Source organism: Anticarsia gemmatalis, chromosome 13 (assembly GCF_050436995.1).
Source record: "Anticarsia gemmatalis isolate Benzon Research Colony breed Stoneville strain chromosome 13, ilAntGemm2 primary, whole genome shotgun sequence".
Lineage (NCBI taxonomy): Eukaryota > Metazoa > Arthropoda > Insecta > Lepidoptera > Erebidae > Anticarsia > Anticarsia gemmatalis.
In genome coordinates this window covers 10,575,656-10,597,684 of record NC_134757.1, presented here as the reverse complement: position 1 = coordinate 10,597,684, position 22,029 = coordinate 10,575,656, and the positions used below count along the sequence as shown (strand labels likewise).

General features: G+C 35.9%; 2 protein-coding genes across 3 annotated transcripts in view; one reads left to right on the top strand and one right to left on the bottom strand.

Annotated features, from left to right (window-relative positions):
• The first annotated feature begins 89 nt into the window (after positions 1-89).
• Polr1A (RNA polymerase I subunit RpI1) lies at positions 90-5,754 on the top strand. The gene is made up of 3 exons (XM_076122214.1): positions 90-236; positions 364-4,521; positions 4,859-5,754. Exons 2-3 carry the CDS (start codon positions 373-375, stop codon positions 5,678-5,680), a joined length of 4,971 nt encoding a protein of 1,656 aa, XP_075978329.1. The 5' UTR covers positions 90-236; positions 364-372; the 3' UTR covers positions 5,681-5,754.
• A 223-nt stretch (positions 5,755-5,977) lies between these two features.
• Picot (putative inorganic phosphate cotransporter protein picot) overlaps positions 5,978-22,029 on the bottom strand; it is a 71,925-nt gene continuing 55,873 nt past the window's right edge. For both annotated transcript variants that reach the window (XM_076122219.1, XM_076122218.1), the window contains exons 2-11: positions 13,570-13,748; positions 13,094-13,206; positions 12,549-12,678; positions 12,287-12,374; positions 11,231-11,457; positions 10,768-10,917; positions 8,991-9,123; positions 8,487-8,608; positions 8,079-8,198; positions 5,978-7,737 (exon numbers count right to left, since the gene is read on the bottom strand). In XM_076122219.1, coding sequence (XP_075978334.1) covers positions 7,522-7,737; positions 8,079-8,198; positions 8,487-8,608; positions 8,991-9,123; positions 10,768-10,917; positions 11,231-11,457; positions 12,287-12,374; positions 12,549-12,678; positions 13,094-13,206; positions 13,570-13,748 — 1,478 coding nt within the window. In that variant the 3' untranslated portion in view covers positions 5,978-7,521. The remainder of the gene's footprint in view (positions 7,738-8,078; positions 8,199-8,486; positions 8,609-8,990; positions 9,124-10,767; positions 10,918-11,230; positions 11,458-12,286; positions 12,375-12,548; positions 12,679-13,093; positions 13,207-13,569; positions 13,749-22,029) is intronic.

Sequence of the window (22,029 nt, the reverse complement as noted above, 5' to 3'; positions counted from 1 at the left end):
GAACGTAACTGTGCAGTTTTTGTACCGGTTTTGATTACGGTTTTTGCAGTGCGATTGAATTTTATTAAGTGTTGCCTAAGTTAAAATTAATATAGTCGGATTCAGATGTCAAATGTCAAAACAATGTGCTGAAATCTTTCTCTAAAGAAGTGAGACGCAAAGATTTTCAATATTTTACAGTGCTATTTGCCTAATTTTGTTCTAATAAAGTGAAATAGTTTATTATGTTATAACAGGTAAGTTTTTATAAACGTGCGCAAATATGTAGTTAAATATACTCGTAGTAGTTGAGTTTCGGAAGAAATTATTGAGGTTATGTTATCATGCCGTGTTTATTTTTATCAGTATTTATTTCTTTTTCAGGCCTCAAAGATGGCTTATAAGTCAGCAACGGCGTCGTCGACGTCGCACCTGACGTCGGTGGACCCAGACTATGTCCAGTTTTTGATGTTTGATGACGAAGATGTAAGGAAATTGAGTGTTTCGAAAATCACAAATGTACAATGCTTTGATGCTATTGGGAACCCTACGAAGGGTGGTTTGTATGACTCTGCCCTTGGGCCTCTTCGAGACAGGAATGAGACCTGTGGAACTTGTAATAATGTGTTGTTACATTGTCCTGGCCATTTCGGACACATAGAACTACCACTTGTGGTGGTAAATCCGTTATTCATCAAGAATGTCTACACCTTATTCAGAGTGAGCTGTCTAAAATGCTTTAAAATCCAAATGAATGATCAAATGAAGTTCATACTGAAACTACAGCTAGACTTAGTTGATGCTGGGCATATTACCGCTGCTTTGGACTTAGATAACTTTGTTGGAGACATCAATAGTAAGAGCGAGAGCTCTCCCGAAAAGCCAAGTAAAGTTATAAGGAAGTATCAAAAGTTATTGAAGAAAAGAGATGCAGTAACAGAAACTTTTCAGAACAAAAATGTAGATAAACTTAGAGCAAAGTTTATTAACAGTTATTTTCGAGTTATTAATGTAGCTAAGAAATGTGCGTTCTGCTCCTCAAAACTTATTAAAGTAACTACATCAGAAAATAAGATTATGTATAACCTTAGTGCGGAGACTGGTGAGAAAACTAAAGGGATAAAGATATTGATGCCTGATGAAATAAGACGATACTGCACAGCAATAGCTGAGAATGATGCTGATATACTTAAACATTGTTTCCCTGTACTCAAGCATTCTAATGTCCATCCCGTAACTAAACTATTTTTCATGGAAGTTATTCCTGTTTTACCACCTTGTGTGAGACCATGTAACGTATTACGCGGAGAAGTCGTAGAACATCCTCAAACGAATGTTTACAAAAGTATCTTGCAGAATGCGTTCGCTGCTCGAGCTGTATTACATGTACTGTCTTCATCAGACCCACAGAAAGCCGTTGACTGCTTAGACCAACTTCCAAGGCAAGCTTACGAGAGTGTTCAAGGGAAATCACCACCAGAGAAGCTGCATGCATGTTGGCAAGAGCTGCAGAAGAGTGTGAACAATCTTCTCAACTGTGAAGGACAAGGGGCTAACAGTCAAGGCTTGAAACAAATTATTGAGAAAAAGACTGGTTTGATAAGAATGCATATGATGGGTAAACGTGTGAACTTTGCCGCTCGGTCTGTCATCACGCCTGATCCTAATGTAGACATTGATGAAATCGGTATCCCTGATGCTTTTGCGACGAAACTGACGTACCCTGTTCCAGTCACTGAATGGAATGTTGACGAACTTCGAAAGATGGTTATTAACGGACCTAACAAACACCCAGGTGCTGAGAAAATTGAAATTAAAAATGGTCGGATAATTAGAATTCCTACTGATTCTATTCAGAAGCGTAAAAGTCTTGCCAAGAGGTTGCTTACGCCAGAGGAGTTTGAAAGCTCTGGATTGAAAATTGTTCACAGACATTTATTGAATGGTGATGTCCTGATTCTCAATCGTCAGCCCTCTCTCCACAAGCCTAGTATGATGGCACACAGAGCTAGGATATTAAAAGGTGAGAAAACTCTCCGATTGCATTACGCCAACTGCAAATCCTATAACGCCGATTTCGACGGTGACGAAATGAATGCCCACTTTCCGCAAAACGAAATCGCGAGAAGCGAGGCGTACAATATCATGTCTGTACGAAAGCAATACTTAGTACCAAAAGATGGAACACCATTGAGTGGTTTGATCCAAGATCACGTAATTTCTGGAGTGAAAATGTCGCTCAGAGGCACATTTTTCACAAAAACCGATTACCAGCAACTGGTCTTCCAAGCTTTGCCTAACCACAAAGGGCCTATCAAACTTCTTCCACCTACTATCTTAAAACCAATGGTTCTCTGGTCAGGGAAACAAGTTCTATCTACCATTATTATAAATACGACACCTAAGGACAAACCATGTCTTACTTTGATTGGAAAAGCTAAGATTAGTTCGAAAGCTTGGCAGAAGGACCCTCCAAGGCCTTGGCAAGCGGGTGGGACTCCATTTTCTAACCCGAACACCATGACGGAAGCAGAAGTCATTATTAGAAAAGGCGAACTTCTTTCAGGAGTACTAGATAAGACTCACTATGGAGCAACACCATATGGTTTGGTCCATTGCATGTACGAATTGTATGGAGGTGACAGTTCAAGCGCGTTACTAAGTTCCTTTTCCAAAGTTTTTACGTTTTATCTACAATGGATTGGATTTACTCTTGGTGTGAAAGATATTCTAGTAGTTCAAGAATCGGATAAAAAGCGAGATGATGTCATCTGTTTGGTACGTAATGCTGGCAAAATTGCAGCTGTTAAAGCCGCAGATTTGCCGGCAGATGTCGATGATGAGAAATTAAAGGAAACTTTAGAAGTAATGTATACAAAAGACCCGAAGTTCAGAGCCAATTTGGATAGGCAGTATAAAAACATGCTGGATTCATATACAAATAGCATCAATACCGTTTGTTTGACTGAAGGATTATTGGAGAAATTCCCATACAATAATTTGCAATTGATGGTGCAGTCTGGTGCCAAAGGTTCGACTGTAAACACTATGCAGATTTCATGTTTACTTGGTCAAATTGAGTTGGAAGGTAAAAGGCCGCCTCTAATGATTTCTGGACGTTCTTTACCAAGTTTCCCACCACACGACGTGTCTCCGCGAGCCGGTGGCTTCATCGACGGTCGATTCATGACTGGAATCCAGCCGCAAGAGTTCTTCTTCCATTGCATGGCTGGTCGTGAAGGTCTTATCGATACCGCCGTCAAAACCAGTCGATCCGGTTACTTGCAAAGATGTTTGATCAAACATTTGGAGAGTTTGGCAATTGCCTACGATCATACTGTAAGAGATGCTGACCACAGCGTCATACAATTCGCTTACGGTGAAGATGGCTTGGACGTTCTTAAGTGTCAGTTCCTTAGAAAAGAACAGTTTCCGTTCTTAGATACTAATGCCAGTGCGGTTGTCAGTGAAAATGTGATTGATAAGCTCAAAGAAAGCGAAACGAAAGATGTGAAGAAATCTCTTAAATCGTTGAAAAAATGGAAGAAAAAGTTCGGAAGTCCGTTCGAGAGAGTAAGGACAAGTGGTTTCCTTCAATTCTCATATCTTGCTAAGAAAGATATTGTTTTAGACGATTTACCAACTGATAGAACTAGGGATCCGTTTTATTGGGAGCTAGAGAAGAAATGGCGAGAGTTAAGTGATGAGGAGAAACAAGAATATGGCAGGAAGAAATGCCCTGATCCTATTCCTAGCAAAATGTCGCCGGAATTCAAGTTCGGTATCATAAACGAAAAATTAGATGACCTAGTGCAGAGTTACTTGAAGAACCGACACGCTAGTGTGTACGATGAATACACTGAGAAAAACAAATTCGTTGAGGTCATGAGTGCTAAGTATCTTGAATCGATGGCGGCTCCGGGAGAACCAGTAGGGCTGTTGGCTGCTCAATCTATAGGAGAGCCTTCAACTCAGATGACACTGAACACCTTCCATTTCGCCGGTCGTGGTGACATGAACGTCACGCTCGGTATACCTCGTCTCCGAGAAATTCTCATGACAGCGTCAGCGAAACTTAAAACGCCGAACATGGACATACCATTCCGAGACGATATTCCGGATTTGACGAAAAAAGCAGAAAAGTTACGGCAGAAATTAAATAGAGTTACCGTATCAGATGTTTTGGAGAAAATAGATGTGGAATGTGAGATTGTAACAAAACCTGAAAGGCAGTTGAAGACGACAATGCGATTCCAGTTTTTGCCGCATTCGCAGTACAAGACTCAGTACTCGGTAAAGCCTGCTCAAATTATCAAACACATGGAGAATAAGTTCTTTGATGAGATGTTTTCTGTTGTAAGGAAACAGGCTAAAGCGACATGTGGTGTGGTCTGGTCTGCTGAGAAGACTAAGAAGCGGTCTAAGGCCGGTAAAGATGACGATGACGAGGAAGACGATGGGCCAGCTCCTGAACCGGGCAATAATGTGGAGCTGGACAGTTCTGATGATGAAGCGCCTAATGAAGATGATGACAATACTGATGTAAGTAGACAATTTTATTATTTTTAATTAATCAATCTGTCAAAGTTTTTGTTACACTGAATAGGTTTTGCTATACTTGAATAGTTAGCGTATATCAAAACTATTTTCCTAAAGTAATTTACATTTCAAAACGCTCGCTAGTCAATAGAACCGTAGAACAAGCGTACTATGTATCACGTTCGTCTCTATATTAAAATATCTTAGAATTAATTTGGCCGTTATCAATTTAGTACAGCTCTTTTGTATAAAATATCTATTCTACATTTTAGAAATTTACATTGCATCTCAATCTTTTTCAAAAACACTCAAATTCATTGTCATCTTTTCTCATTTCCAGGCTAAAATCCGCAAGAAGAGAACAGAAGAACAAGAATACGAGGACCCCGAATCAGAAGAGGAAGAGAAATCGGACGACGAAGTGGAATTCACAGACGAACAAGCTAAAGAAAAAGAAGATTTAGACACGACTACTAACGACAAGACAGACTTGGATGCTAACAAAACAATGTCTGCCGTCGTCGACAGGATCAAAGAAGCTACAAACTACACCTTTGATACAAAACAATATAAATGGTGCCAGTTGACAGTACTCTTCCCAATTTCCTTCCTAAGGATTGACTTATCCCAAGCTCTTAGAGAAACTGCTTCAAAATCAGTGATCCATGAAATAAAGCACATCAAACGCGCGATCACGAACAAAGAGAAAAATGTTCTGTACCTCAAAACTGAAGGTATAAACATCCTACAAATGTTCAAATACGACCATATTCTAGATCTAAATAAGTTGTACAGTAACGATATTCATGCGATTGCTAACACGTATGGAATAGAAGCAGCTAACAAAGTGATTATAAAAGAAATTCAGAATGTGTTCAATGTGTACGGAATTGAAGTAGATCCGAGACATTTGACGTTGATCGCTGATTATATGACTTATAATGGGATTTTCGAACCGATGAGTAGGAAAGGAATGGAAGCATCGTCTTCGCCTCTACAGCAAATGTCTTTTGAATCCTCGCTTATATTCTTAAGAGAAGCTGTGTTGAATTCTAAAAAGGATAATATTCGTTCGGCTTCTAGTTGTTTGATGTTGGGACAACCGTGTAGAAGTGGTACGGGCACATTCAGTTTACAACATTATAGTAAAGTTATAAGCTAAGTGGTAACGATAAGTGGAAACTTGTGAAAATCGATGTTATTTTATTTTCTAATTAAAGCGATGTTATTATACAATTGTGTTTCAGTTCAAAGTCTTTGTCGACTTATACAATACTCATACAAGTAAATAAGTCATATTATTAGACAGAATCGAAATAATCGGTCCAGCTGATGTTATAAACACTTAACAAACATTAGTTCGCTAAAAATACAGTAGAGGGCGATACTGATCAATATCCCATTCAATAATAATTCTATCTTAAGGATATCAAGCGAAAGGTGAATAAAACTTGAAACATAATTTAAAAATCATTTCTGTATTTGTCGTATTACAATAGAACTTATAAACGATAATAAAACGACTAAGAATAATTACAGCGTTGACATTTCGCGTGTCTTACACGACGCATCACCCTGAACTTGTACTCATATCAAGGCACATAACATTGTCACAGACGATACATTATTCTTTTAACATTTGGTAGTACTTTCAGGCATAAGCGACTATTCGGACGATGTGTTGATCGAGTTGCAAAAACTGTAGTTCCATTACATATCGATCAAACGCTCTGGTAAATTGCCTTGTTTCAGTGGTTGCGATTACGTACTAAGTTCATGTATAACCACTACAATTTACATAATTCATTATTATTTATTCTGCGGTTTACATTATAGCTTAACAATAACTTAGTATACAGAATGATCACATTAGCTCCTGGGCGTGTAGCGTCTGATAACGTTACATGAAGTTCATATTTATTATTAAATACATAAATATTACAATAATCTTGCACAGAAAGTATATTTATAAACGCTTAACTAACGCAACAACATTCGCTTTAAGCGAACAATTAATGATTTTTACAAAATCAGAACTCACAACGCAATATTACCGTTTGGCACTAACTCAAAGACATAGACTAAAAGGAATTTTAGGCTTTATCACTAAAATATCAGTTTATCTACACCGTACCTATGTCAAATGCTTACGAGTCATAAGTAATTATAGGTAGGTACATAATATGACTATGAGTATGAAAATAACTAAAAACAAAATTCATTTTATTGTATGTTTAATTTCAATAATGTATTCCTTAGTCTATGACAAGGATTAGTGAAGTATTTTTTTAATGACCGCTGATTATTCGAGAGCCTGCGACATGGTATCAAAATGCTTGAATGGCACTGCTTTTTTAAAAACTGTAAATGTAATATTAATGCGAGGATATAAAAGTGTAAAGTCACTGGCTAGGACGGTAACATTCAGTTTCATTTGGACCCAGAATCGACATTCTATCTTTCCATACGTCTCTAGTATAAGCTACAAAATAACGTTTAACAATACTTGTATGGTACCTATTTAAAAATTAAACTAAATTTAATAAATAGCAATAACGTTATGGTATTTAAAAAGTTGACCGAATGCGAGTTCGTTGTGTATTTGTACACAAGATATATCACAGCCCTATTGATGTGCGTCTCATATATTTTAAAAATATCAAGACAGGTGAAAGAACTGTTAAACTAAGAAGTTAGCATGCATTAGATACCAGAATGAAAGTTAACAGCCTTATTTAAAACAATATTTAATAAACAAAAATTAACCAAACTAAAAATTAATTTGCAAATTAAAAAGTTTCACCTACTCTATAGAGCTCGCATTCGGTCGAACGTTGACAACGAACACGACCGCCATTGAAAAAACGCGGGAATTGTGACAACACAGCGTTTTTTTTTTAATTTTAACAGCTTTGACGATAACAAACCAGTGTTTCGTAAAGCTTTGAGTCATAAGTAGGTAAAGCAGTAGTGTTAGTTGTCTGTTCTCAACTTTTTCTTAAATTATTGGGCGGTTTCCGCTTGGCTTTGATTCTTGGCGGCTTTCTTCTCTAGTTTCATGGTCTTCTTGGCGGCTGATTTCTTAGCGTTGGCTTCGTCGTCGGCGGGATTGTCCCAGTCCTGTCTTCTGCCGGAACCGAAGATGTTGTAGAAAGTGGCGCAGAAAATGTAGATACCCGCTGCGATGTAGAATACTTTCCTCCATTGCGCTTGTGTGGGCTGTGGAGAAGAAAATTGATGAGTTAATTTGTTTATGCGGTTATCACTAAAGCGTTCACTGGACTAAGTTTTTTGTCAAAATTAAAGAAATCAGTCAAGAATACAATCTCGGTTTCATCAATATATTATCAACAGAGAACTTTATATAAGTACAATCTAAATCTTTAGAAGCCTATTGCTTTTAATAGAGTCCGGTAGATGGCGTTAGTAGTACAGCTTCGAGCTTTCTACTATCTTTTTAGCACGTCTAGTTGCTAAGTCAAAAAATACGGTAATATAATATATTATAACCAGTTATATTATATAACCGTATTTTTTTACTTCTCCATCCAGATACGTACCCTGCCCTCAATGATGTATCCAGCAACGATGGGCGCGAGGAGTCCAGTCAGGTTGGCGAGACAGTTGGTGAACGCCATCAGGATACCGGCGAAACGTGGCGAGATGTCCAAGTGGTTCACCTATCATACGAATACATACATTAATATTTGTAAGTTTTTAATTTATTTAGTCAATTATATCCAAATCAGGTGCCTATGTTTATTTTGAGGTTAGTACTAAACCATTAAACCGCTTTCTTGTCCGGAAATAGAACCTGAGCAATCGGTATAACCGTATAATATGGCATTGAGAGACAATCAAAATGAAATAAGATCTCAAAAAAAAATCTAAAACCCTGATTTCTAATCCTCTCTCATAATTTAAAAGCAAAGTATTCAAGTTCAAATATAATATTGCTTAGTGCTTACCTTGAAACCGGAGTAGATACCTCCGTTGAGACCGACACCGGCGGCCAAGATGGCGACGGTGGCAGCGGGGTTGCAGCCTGTGTTAGCTGCGATGAACAGACCGACCGCTGGACCGTATTGACCTAGGGAAAAGAATAACATTAGTGATGACTTATAGGTTCGCCTCGGATGGCTCCGAGAAAGTGTTGATAGAACTTGATGTCTGAGGTTTCAATACGTTTTCTTTAAAAAGAAGTCTGACAAAAGCTGCTACTTAGTTTAACTATTGATAATAATATAAGATAAAAATAATGCACTAAACAACTAAATTAAAATGTTAATTAAAGAAGAAATATTATTCTATTAGTTGAAGGATTCATGATGGATTTGAAGTAATGTAGATACAAAAGATTCTGGCGCGATTTAAGACCTGCCATTACACTTGCTAGTTCACCAGTGCGCCGTTAGATGGCACTACCCTTCGCATTCTTCATGAAGTAGTTTAGTATAAAGGTGTAAACTCACCGATACTGTTGATGATCTTCCTGACTTGCGTGTGGTTGAATCTGCCGCTGGACAACATCCAGTCGGCCACCACGGAGATGAACATTGAGAACAGCCACATGCACAGGTATGGGAGAGCTGACACGAATCCGTTCTGTAGGACAATAATACATTAGCTTAGTATTTAGTTATTTTTATATTGTGGAATACGAAGATATTACTTAAGAAAAAAATATCATGAAATTGTATACCTAGACTGCATTAGTGACTGTCAGAATGAAGATATTTTTTATTGTGGAGACTTTTAAGCAGGGAAAACTTAGGAGTATGGAAATAGAATAGTAGAGTGTTAATCTGCGTTCAGACACAAAAACCTAAAAACCGCTATTTCTGCACAGTACCTATTGCTTTAATTTTGCTCTCAAGTCTTGCATCTGTCATCAAAACTAATCAGCAAGTAGTCGCATGTACTTATTTACATAGTATTTATATTTTTAAGTCGCAATCTTATTGAAAATTTCTCAGTGCGAGAACATAAGAGACCCGCATCTTCAATATAGAGTTGAGTACAAAATTGGCACTTTAGCAAGTGCATCCTCATCGTGTCATGTCGTCCGAGTGTCTGTCACTTGTCGGTATATTTCCGTGAGGCAATTTACACTTGACGAGAGCCGACGGGAACCGTGATTCAGAGGGACTTCACTCGAGGGCTGCCATTATAGCTTGCAAGTTTTATCTTTGAATAGCTTTTCTAAGTGACTTTTTCTGAGTAGAAATAATGCCAGAAGTAAATAACTCAATGTTCTCATTCCATGTGTTCATCCTGGTTGATGCTAGATTTCATATATTATAGAACATAATCCAGGGTATCAATCTTAATGAATTCCATTTCGTAGTTTTTGCGTAAAAGAGTAATAAACATTCCTACATCGACCTATCTATCCAAAATTTATCTGAATATTAATGTTAGGTTATACCACTTCTGAATAAATAGCGGTTAGCTTATTAGACGGCATTTCCATACATTTGCTGTCACTTTATCCATCAAATAGGTTATTCCACTCTGATCCATATATCATAGATACCGGCTTTTAGGCATCCTTGTCGCTAATATGTAGGTATAATTGTATTTTTTAAGCTCATTTCTCATGACCAAACAAGCCTTTCACGAGTTCAAACAAACATCTTTTAAAATGTCCGCAAAAATCATAGCAATTTGCCGAGTCATCCTTACACAGATGTCCAATTGACCACATCTGAACTGTTGACCCGACGCGCGACAAATGATTAATAGCACTCAACGATCCAAATTGTGTTACGTTCCCGTCACTATAAATAACCGCACGCTAGATTGATTGATTCATCCAATTTGTATATGCTATTTTGAACCTTATGGACTGAGAAGATTAGGAATAGATTTTACTTTTAATTAAAGAGTCTTTAAAGTCGATTTTGCTTTTGTTTCTAATAATAATTCACTGTTGACATGTGATTTAAATTTTTTATTAGAAAAAGTAGAATGTATCAAAATTAAAAGTAGAAACTTTAGTTGCGCGTACTCGTCGGTAAACAAATAGTGAGTTAAGCACACCTTTGTCGCGGACAGCCCTTAGAAGGGTGGTCGTATTGTAGAATTTCCAATAAATTTGCGTCTCTGTTCTTTGGAAGGCACGTCACTACATATTACAGTACTGGATCTTTCAGTATAAACAATTAAGTTTAAGTCAAGTTAAGTGCGTTAAGTCAAAGGTCTTCGGGCGGTTTCAAGTCAAATGTATTTTTGATGTTTTCTACTTACGTCTTTGATAGAGAAGTGCAGGACTTGTCTCATGAAGGTTGGCAGCTCTGTCATGAGGGTCTCGTAACCGTAGTTCTGTCCCATGTGTGCCAACATAATCGCCCAGAAGGGTGTGGATAGCAGGATCTTGCTCCATGGGATTGGTGGCGACTAGAAGAGAAATATCACGTTAATCACTGTTTGTAGCTGTGTCCAAAATTTAATTGAGTGTGTCCAAGTAGTAATAAAACCTTAATTTTTGATTATAGACCATAAAGTGTACAATCTAGTGAATAATACTACCAATGGTGGATTTTTGAAGAACCACACGAAAACAGAACTTTTCGTTGACGTCTTGATAAAATATGTCGTAACCTACTAAAATATAGCAGTCAACTCTAAACATCTTGCTTTTTTCTCAGTGTTTAATGGATTCTAAAGAAAACCGTAAAATCAACAGCTAGAAAAGAAGCAAGTAACTTACGCTGGAACCAGCAGCGCCCCACAGCGAGCTCAAGATGTACTTCTTCTCCGCCTCCTTGATGCTGGCGCACTGCTCCGGATCCTCAGACACGAAGAACAAGAAGGCCAGGCACCACACGGTACCGATGAGACCGAACACGTAGAAGATGGACGGCCACCCGCCGGAGAAACCGTATGCCGAGAGTAGACCGGACAGGGGCATAGAGATCACCGTACCGAATTGTGCACCTGAGAATTGAAAAAAATGTTTTAAAGGCCGCTATTTGGTTGAGACAATGCATTATTTTTCTGTTTTATCTGTGTAAATTTGATGCTTATATTTTAAATGCGAAAGTCTGTCTGCTTGTTACGCTTTTAGGCCTAAACCAATAAAGAAATTTCCATAAAAAAACCATAGGCATGGAGGCTTAGTTGAAGATGCGTTTAAGTTTGCCGTCCAGGAGAACTATATAGTATTCCATCTTTAATATGAAAAGTGTTTAACTGTATTTTTTTCTTCCAATAAGGCTAACAAATACACAAATAATAAAACAAAGCTATCTTAAGCTCAAAAACATACAGATCTACAAATATTTTCTTTCAAGGAGAATCGTATTGCACCATTCCAGTACAACCGTAAAGGCAAACTCATTAATCACAGCACCGCATGTTTTCCATCAATGTAACTATCCAATAATGACACCTAAAGTCTAGATTTTACAACTGTCTATATTACGAAATGTTTGCCAATCAAAATAAGCAGTATTTATTTGAGGATATCCTGAGCTGAAGGTCGAGTTATAGTTTCAGTCTTAAGGCAAATGACAGTTTAGTACACATCAAAGAAAAAGCTATGCCACGCGGCTTCACACAACTTCTCACCATATTCTTATACATATTATAGATATACTTATACCTTCATACTCTTAGGGACTGGTTTTAAAAATCAAGTAACCTCCGGTTAAACCCAGGTAATGTTGTGGTTTATCTACATACTAATTTTAATCAAAATCTGTTCAGCTGCTTAGTCTTGAAAGTAGTATGTATTTTTGTATGTAAAATATGTATAAAATCTCACCGGCATATACGGCAGCTCCCATCCGACTCCTCTCGTTGGGTGGAATCCATTTCGCCAACATAGCGTGAGTGCAAGGTACAATTGGTCCCTAGAACAAAGTATCAGTAGTACTTATATATTATATACCTTTCACTCATAAAACCAAATGGGGTTTTAAAAATTTCCATACAGTAACGATCTTTATTGCTAATCTGTAGTATATTCTTAGTTTAGTTCCTTTGAAACCTGTTTTAAAAGTATGGTATGGTGCTTTTGAACTTACCTCTCCCAAACCTTGGATGAACCGCACGAGGATGAGCCACTCGTATCCTGCCTCAGCTGCGACAGGCACCAGCAGACCGAACACCGAGTTGATCAACATACCCACGCCCAAGAACAGACGGGCGCCGTACCTGGTAGAATAATACAGGTTTAGAACTAGAAAAAATGATATTAGGCTCAAATGACGAACAAAAGATTGTGATCGACCTCCTTTTGAGTAATTAATAAGAACTTTGAACAAATTACATTTTTAGTTTTCGTTTGAATTAGTTAAACATTCCGTTGAAATTAGTCACAAAATAAGCAAGCTATCTACTAAAATCGGAATTGAGTATGCATATTATTGGTAATTTATTGTTTAGTTTAGTTTTCGGGTTTGCCTCGATTTTAAGGCTTAAAATATGATGTGCTGATGTTGAATGATGTGTGGAACCAGTGTTTTGTGAAAAAGTGATGAATTCAAATGCTTTTGGGGAGACTTGAGCCAACTATCTCGCGAATCCTTGGTGGGTTTTATTTAAGATTCCATTTGATAAAGAAACTTACTTCTTAGACAAGATGCCGAAGGGTATCTGCGTGATGACGTAGCCGTAGAAGAAGGAAGACAAGATGTAACCCTGCAGCGTCGAGCTCCACACGAATGATCCGTCTTGTGTCGACTGGAACAATACAAATAGATGTAGATTGCTATTCTTTGTTAAATTTATTCTGTGAACATTGTAATTAGGTACTATCGCAAAACTTTTGAAGCAGAAGTCTAAAATCTTTAAGTAATGATCCAAAAGCTAGAATGCAATTATGCAACACTAAAAGCTGATTGAATACTACGTAAACTTCTCAAATATTGACATACTATTAGAATGTAACTTATAAGAACTCAAACTAGTATTTGCTGCCAGTAATTTCAGTATCCCTTTTTAAAATTATCCGTATATATTTTCGAAACATTTTTAAGGATCTTTTAACGACATTGCTCGGCCGTACAATTTAAACAAACTAACGACATGTATCTGTGTACTTACACTGGTAGAATTAGACTCGACACCACCACACTCAGTGTCCATGGCTTCAGCCACCACGGGCAAAGCCGTGTGGTTGACCATAGCGACGATAGCCACCGACATGTTGGTCCTCATGATGTAGGCGTTCGCCATGCCCAGGAACAACATGAACGTCACGAAGTGCCTCGTCCCCATACCACCTGAGGGAGAAAGAGAAAGGAATATTAGTACCGGTTAAATATAAGTTTTAGCTGTTTTTGTGATGTGATATCGAACTTGGTAAGGAGGTCTGGATGATTTAAGATTTACGATTCCTGTTAAAGTGATCTCAAGTGTAATTCAAATGGGTGTAAGAGTTGACTAATGCAAGCTTGCCTATGCTCCTCAGTATTTTTTCATGTATCTTTGCTGTAATAGCTGTAACTTTCTGTCAAAACTGTAAATTTTCTGAAGCCTTTCGTCAGAACTTTTAAATACGAATCATCATCTTGAATCCCTTTGAAAGGTCCGAGGACTCAACTCATTAACACAGTCGGATTTTAATCCTTCCATAATAATATAAAAGTTTGATCACTAGAAAAAGTACTAAAAGCTCAAACAAACCCATCAAAACACGAACTTCGTACGCTCAACAATAAAACAAACATCGTGAGTGGTAATGACCTTGTATCAGATAGCCGTGATACACCACTATTAGATTACATACGTACTGATAACTGCTATCAGCAAACTGGATCGATTGCACTTAATTAGATAAGCTAAGCTTGTAATACGAGCCTGTGAGCTTTGTTCCTGGTTCTAAATGTAGAGCTTTTAATGCTAATTTGTTTTTAGTGCGTCTATTATTTGCAAAATTAAAGGGTTTGGAACAGATACGACTCAGAAGACAATTCTGCGACAAATTGAAAATGAAAATGTGCAAAATTAAACTTCTAAATGTCTTAAAATTGCTCGAGCAAAGAGTTGTCGAGAAGAACCGATATTAAAGCATTCTTAATTCTTCCATAGATGCAATTACTTTTTATGACAAATAGGAATTTCAAATCGAAAATTTTTCACCCCTCAAAAGTTAATAACTGTCTTAAACTTTGCCATCTTCGAAACTACACAAGTATAAACAAAAATAAGGTAGCCATCGATCCCTATAACCATTGAATAAAAATTATTTATGACTATAAAAAGTACATCGAAAGCACTACAATATAGACTTCGCTCTGGCCGTCGCCGGTCCGTCGAGTGACGTCACTTTATGGAACATTTCGGCGTACCAATTGGTTAGGTATCTTTATCGTAGTGGACATAAAATGCTTTATGTACTATTAACAGTGGTTATTGTATTTTTATGGGTAAATATCGAGCAATAGTTAAATGAAATTGAGACAGAATTGACATTTTCGTATCCAATGGACCTTTTTTACTTTGAAAATTGTCATCTAATTTGCGATTACCAAGAATGGAATAGACGTTTTTTGTGGCACAAAAATAAGGTAAAACAGTTTTATCTCTCAAGGATTTCTAAATGGAGCATATTTGGATACTGAGTAAGTGAATGACTAACCCCCGGTTTCTTAATACATTTAGCGGTAGTTTATCTATACAAACTGTTTTTTTATATATCAGTTTAAACGTATTTACCGGATTAACATTATTTCAGAGATATTTCCCTGGGAATTCTTTCCACCCAGACGAAGGCACGGGCAGGAGCTAACTCCTCGAAGCAATCAATGATAAAATATGCTTTCATAGGGTACATTCAGTGGTTAGCTTAAAAATTAAACAATCATAAACCTGTCTCTTATTTTATATAGTTTATTGACATTCATACACAATTATTACGATAGCGCTTTATAAAAACACAATACATCATAATAAGTATAATATAAGTAATAAACCTGTCACAATATCTACAGATAGGTCAGTTGTACAAATGTGGGCTAATGCAGGGATTAACAGTGATCCGAGTAATTTCCTCTATGACTGTGCTATGACTTGATAAGATAACGACAATCAGTGCAATAATCGTACTGTCTGATACGGCTAATTGCCGTCGCTTGTTAATCGATGCTGCTAAACTTCAAAATACTTTAATGGTCCCGTAATATGAGCTTAAAGTTCCGGATTTCAAAGACCGACCTTTAAGGCTGTCCTTTTTTTTTCTCAAAATGAATGATTTCCTTTAACATTTGTATCAACTTGGAAAATCTGATTGCCTATAAAATAAACTTAGGTAGAGTCGAAAAAAATACAGACTGTATCTAACACCGCACCATATTATTATTTTGTACCAAACTTTAAATTGGTTCTCTCTTATAAATATTTTTCAAATGCGGGACATTATGTTGGCTCATAAGTATATTATAGTATCATGATAGCATTCAGCGTGTTTCCACGTGATTTTTTTTCAGTCACACCCATTGCAATATCTTTTTATCAACAAACTTGATTTGCATCAGAAAATGACTTCATTCGTAAACATAAACGAACTTTTTAAACTCCACCATAAATCATATCGTAAAGATAACTCAATACTAAGAAAACGTATATCGATTTATTGATTCAAAGAAAACTTTTAATTTTAAAACAAACATCGTTTGCTTTTGGTAGAAATTGACGCGCGTATGCGTCAATGGAAATAGCAATCATTTCATATTTATGAGTTCTGTAAATAAAATAAAGTTTGAAAAAGTTTAATGGCACTAATAAGATTTTTAAAACGAAAATAGGTAAAATATTTATCACCAAACTATTGCTCTGAAAGTCTTTCCTAAGAGAGATATTTTGAGAATTTTTTACATTTGATCGAGATTGCAATCTATTTTCTTTTGGAAAAATAAAATGTGTTACACAGTTCTTAACTCGCTCTCTCAAATAAATTATCTGAATGATATATTTTAAATTAGTATGGATTTCTAAGCTAAAATTATATTTCAAACTACATAGGTATATTACACTATTTTTATTTTTACATCGTTAGACGCGAGTACACCGTACGATGGTAAACTTGTCACAAATACGTGTATTTACATAATAATGGGGATAATTTAGCGTCGACATCTTGAAAGAGACGTAATCACAATATATTCTAAGCCATGTTTCATTCATGCACTCTTTTAGCCCGCCAAAACAGATTTTTAATGCGACGCCATTAAAATTATTGTACCTCTTCGTAGATGGGTATGGCAAAGGACAATTTATTTGTATACGGCCTGTTATGTCAATGCCAAAAAAGTATATTGAACTGTTATTTTGTTATCTCCTGTATATACGTTATGTAAAAATAGTTATTTATTTTCAACTTCGGAGTACAATCTTTTGAAATTATCAGTAGAAAAAAAATACACTTTTTCTCAGTCAGTCGGTTAATGACCGCAAACTTAAATTTATATACAAACTCCTAGATCATTTTCGTAGATAAAAACTATTAAGAAAAACGGACGGAAGCAATAAATTTACAAAAAAAACTTGCTTTTTAAAATTAAAAGGTACAAAATTAGTGTCTATGTCCAAAAATAATCTGTCTGCGGTGGAACATGTGAAAAAGTCTACTAAAAATAGTCTATGCCCGTGATATAGGAAATGTTAGACAGCGTTATTTGAAAGTTGGCAATAAAACGTAAACTACGCGCCAAAATGTCGATATCTATTTGGATAATATTCGTAATGTTTGCTAAAATCTTGTAATTAAATGTCTTGGATACAAGTGAAGTGATTTAATATGATACATTTGGCGGAAATTATCATATGAGGGAAACGGAGTTATATTTAGAAATTGGTGGTAAACATGAATTTAATGTTTCTAATTAAATTTGAAGATTAAAATAGACTAAAATTAGTCAGAATTTTCGTTATTTCCGACAGTTGACACGATTTAAAAGCTAATAATATGACGAGTATGTTCATAATCCATAAAATCACGCCGGATTGCCATAGGGGTAGGCAGAGACCAAAGAAAGCCACTTGGTAGTCTTGGTACGATCTTTACAAACTCCCTTGCCTCAATCACATCCATACATCTTGTCATACAGGACCACCGGTTACGAGTACTAACTACATAATTATGACCGAAAACATATTTTGAAACATAATCCTACCGTACTTCTATAGCCCATGGATTTCAAAGAGGGCCTTTTTATCCATAGAAGATATTTCTATAGCCCTAACATCTGAAAAGACGGAATACTCCCTGTTCTCAAGGCCTCTCATAGTCCCTAAAACTACGGGAAGAGGTCCCAAAATCCTTCACAAAAATCCCACAATGTCATTAGCGGAATGTCTAAACCGGTTCCATTCACCTTGAACCGGCGGCCATTAATAGCCAAACGTGATTTATCATAACAGACCTTCCCGAAGGACACACATGTAGGGCTTTAAATAGAACATGAGTAACACGTGTTCATTTACACAAATATATCGAAGGGACTATTTTAGATATGTATGTTTAGGAAGTACAATTACAGTATTTTTTATGTAATTCGATGTTGGGAGCAGGTCAGACTGATATAATAGACTAAGCGACATATTTCCGCTTGGAAAAGGTAGGTAAACGTATATTTTCAGAATGTTTTGATTGTGTATGTAATAAAATAAAACATAACTGATACCTGCTACTATAACAAAATATATAATTCATATATAACTATACTTACTATACTATACTGGAAGTCTAGGGGAGAGGCCTTTGCTCAGCAGTGGGACACAGAAATAGGCTAGATAAAAAAAATATAGCAGGTAGGTATAGTTACTTAACTTAAATATAATCACTTTTTTAGAAAAAAAGATAAGATTTATACACGCGTATACAACGTGTCCCAAAACTCAACGTCAAAACGAAAACCTGAGTAAGGCCGAGTGGAGCTGGCTCTCAAAAAATATAAAAAAAAAATCTATCTCATGTAGTTTCAAAATGACAACCATTTTTGTAAATTGCCACCCTCTGATGAGTTTACGTCTACTGTGGCTACAAATGACTTCTTTTCTAGTTCTTTTTTTGTGTGGATTATTCCTAAGTAACGCTACTACAAATTTCAATTCATTATTTGCACACAACTTCATTGGAATTTCTGAAAATATCCCTTTTATGGCGAACTATGCCTTGAAAATATTTCATCACTCAACTTTGACAGTCTGTCCTGAAAAATAATTGTACAACGCTTGTTCGGCATGTGCCCTTAAAAGTTGGCGCATTTTATGGGCTTTCGAAGATGGTATAACACTTACTAAACTATTTCATAGACGACGAGAAAATAATAAAAATCTTAAGATAGTCGGTATTTAACTTATTATTAGTTCGTCATAAAACTTTCTCAAAATTATTCTAATGTCATCTAAGCGTTCTGTGATGATGTCGTCTTGGTCGATTTCGGATACGGCGGCCAATTTTATTGAAACCAGCCACCTGTTCAGGATTTTGTTTATAGTGGCCAAGTGTGTGCACAATACTCAGGTACACTCTCATAGTCTGGTGGGACGACTAAACCGACACGACCAGAGAGAGGTCAGGCGCAGGATCGACGGCTATACGTACTCTACGAGGCACGGAGCTCCATAACCTCAACTTCCTACCTACGGGCAATCTCTGAGAATTTTTTTAACAGAAAGTCTCTGAAATGACTTTTTGACTTTTCTCACCCAGGATTCTATCTCGAGACTTCTTGTGCGGCAGTCGCATAAGGCGACAAAGAAATTAAGAGTGGGACGGATAGTGACGCTACTGTCTTGGTGTCAGTGACTATTATTATTTTTGGGATTGTTTATGTACATGAACCTTTTTCATTCAATTAAAGAGAAGTAATGTTTAATAATTGATGATTAACATCAATTATTAATGCCTAGATGACATTAGAATAATTTTGAGAAAGTTTTATGACGAACTAATAATAAGTTAAATACCGACTATCTTAAGGAATTTTATTATTTTCTCGTCGTCTATAAAAAAGTTTAGTAAGTGTTATACCATCTTCGAAAGCCCATTAAATGCGCCAACTTTTAAGGGCACATGCCGAACAAGCGTTGTACAATTATTTTTCAGGACAGACTGTCAAAGTTGAGTGATGAAATATTTTCAAGGCATAGTTCGCCATAAAAAGGATATTTTCAGAAATTCCAATGAAGTTGTGTGCAAATAATGAATTGAAATTTGTAGTAGCGTTACTTAGGAATAATCCACACAAAAAAAGAACTAGAAAAGAAGTCATTTGTAGCCACAGTAGACGTAAACTCATCAGAGGGTGGCAATTTACAAAAATGGTTGTCATTTTGAAACTCCATGAGATAGATTTTTTTTTTATATTTTTTGAGAGCCAACACCACTCGGCCTAGCTCAGGTTTTCGTTTTGACGTTGAGTTTTGGGACACGTTGTATAAAAAGTTTTGCACTGTTTTACTGCAAACTTTTTTTAATATGAGAAACCTAATTAATTTCAAAACGGAAGAGTGCAAAGACGTTCATCTTTCATACACCTACCTAGCCGAGTTGCATCAAATCTTTATTTAGAAGAGATAGACTCTGAAAGAAATGTACGCGATTCCAGACTTACGACCGAAACTAATAGAAAAAGTAAAGTATGGTGATTGGCAAATTCTTTGATCTTTTTTATTAGTATATTAGTCTATCTTTTTGGTACTTGAGGGGTCAAACCGCAAATAGCTAGACATGTTAGCAAACTTTACATATTTCAAGAACTGTTTAAAGAACTCTACTTTACAAACAAGCATATTTTTTCACGTTATTTTCCTTTGAGTTACGCAAATGACGATATTTACTCAATATTTTTTTTTGCAAAATATGTATGTGTCCTGGATTCAAACGGCTTTGCTAAGGTGCAAGTTAAATTTTGCTGTAAATTCTAAGAAAAATCTTTGATCTCATATTTTTTTATTCTAAAGATTATAAATTAATTTGTCACATTTATAACTAACGTCAAAAACAGCTGACTTTGATTAAACGTTTCGGCCTATTTTTTTACGATTCCAGCTGCTCTTACTCGACTAGTTTACGATAACTTTTATTGAACAAATAAAGTACCGGTATTTTACAATCGGAAAGACATAAAACGAAATTCAGGATCACGGTCATTTGAAAAACCTTATTGCGGAATCTTTTACAATCAAAGGAGTTGATACGAATGATTGACAACCAATAATAAGAAGTTAGTAGTTTTAAGAATAATAAATGAAGTTAAATATACAATACTCTTTAAAAATAATATCGGAAGCTTCAGAACAGTTTTAACATTCATCAAGTGTCAATGTTTCAATTTCTAAATATATGAATCGCAAATGGGACGTCACTCATTCCAATCACTCAAAATTATTGCACATGTTATTTGTTTTTATAACGAAGTATTTTTAAACACAGGAACCGAGTGTTATGTGATGTTATATAAACATTATTCATATTTATTAGCTACTTCTTCACACGTAAATATTTATATCATTTATAACGCACTTTCAAAGAGAAGCTAGATTATAAAATGTCATTTTATCTTTTGAATCTATACAAAAACCTTTTACGACTGATTATCTCAATTATTTTGTCTAGTTAGATGAATTCATGTATCTTTTATATAGAAATACATATATGTTGCTTAAGCAAAACTCAAGAACAGCTCAAACAATTCGGCTCACTGGTTTTGTAAAGTTGACTTTAAGACACGTAGAAGGTCTTTAAGAAGATAAAGAAAAACAACGATTAATACAAAGAATGTTGGTTAAAGGAACTGCGCAGATCAGCTAGTTGGTGATAAATATGTATTTTACCTAAATCTCAACTTAACCTCAGTTGAACTTCGTCCTGAAAATTGAAAAGGCTGAAGTATTTTCATTTCGCAAGACGCAATAAAATTATAATAAAATTCTCTTATTCTTGCCAGTGTCAAGGACTTTTTACCCATTTACAGTTGAGATTGAACATTTTCTGTAGGTACTTATCAAGCATTTTATTGCATTCATTAATTTGAAAATTTTATTACAAATACATTTTGCTGAGTTCTTCGACCGAGCAATAATTTCAATGCTAAGTAGATAGAGTAAGAATGTAAGGGCCGTACCAAGAGGCAATCTTTGGTCCCTACCTACCCCCATGGGAAAAATGCGTGATTTTATGTATGTATCTTGACACAGTTAGTGTTTTAAACTCATTAACTGAAATGATGAAGGCTGCTAATTTTATAATAGGTATTTTCAGACTATACTTTGAACCCCGTCAGTGACTGTTCCTGGTTTTTCCTAGAATCTGTCTACGTACTTTGTGGATACAAAGGTATTTAGACAATTGTGTCAAATAGTAATTGTTTGTGCGTCACTGTGTTATTATTCCCTGAAGTTACATTAATTTATAGTTCTTCCTTATTTCAAACCATGAGGATGAGCGAAAGTAATTGACATTCTAGCTTACGCTTTATATATAGGTATACTTTATACTTATCAATATCATACAGAAGAAAGATTTGGACACATAGGATACCTTTTACCTCGGGATAT

Excerpts from the sequence above, each read along its gene's own strand:
- Polr1A (XM_076122214.1), top strand. The coding sequence starts at position 373 with ATGGCTTATAAGTCAGCAACGGCGTCGTCGACGTCGCACCTGACGTCG. Across the intron at positions 4,522-4,858 it reads AAGATGATGACAATACTGAT|GCTAAAATCCGCAAGAAGAG; the intron begins GTAAGTAGACAA and ends TCTCATTTCCAG.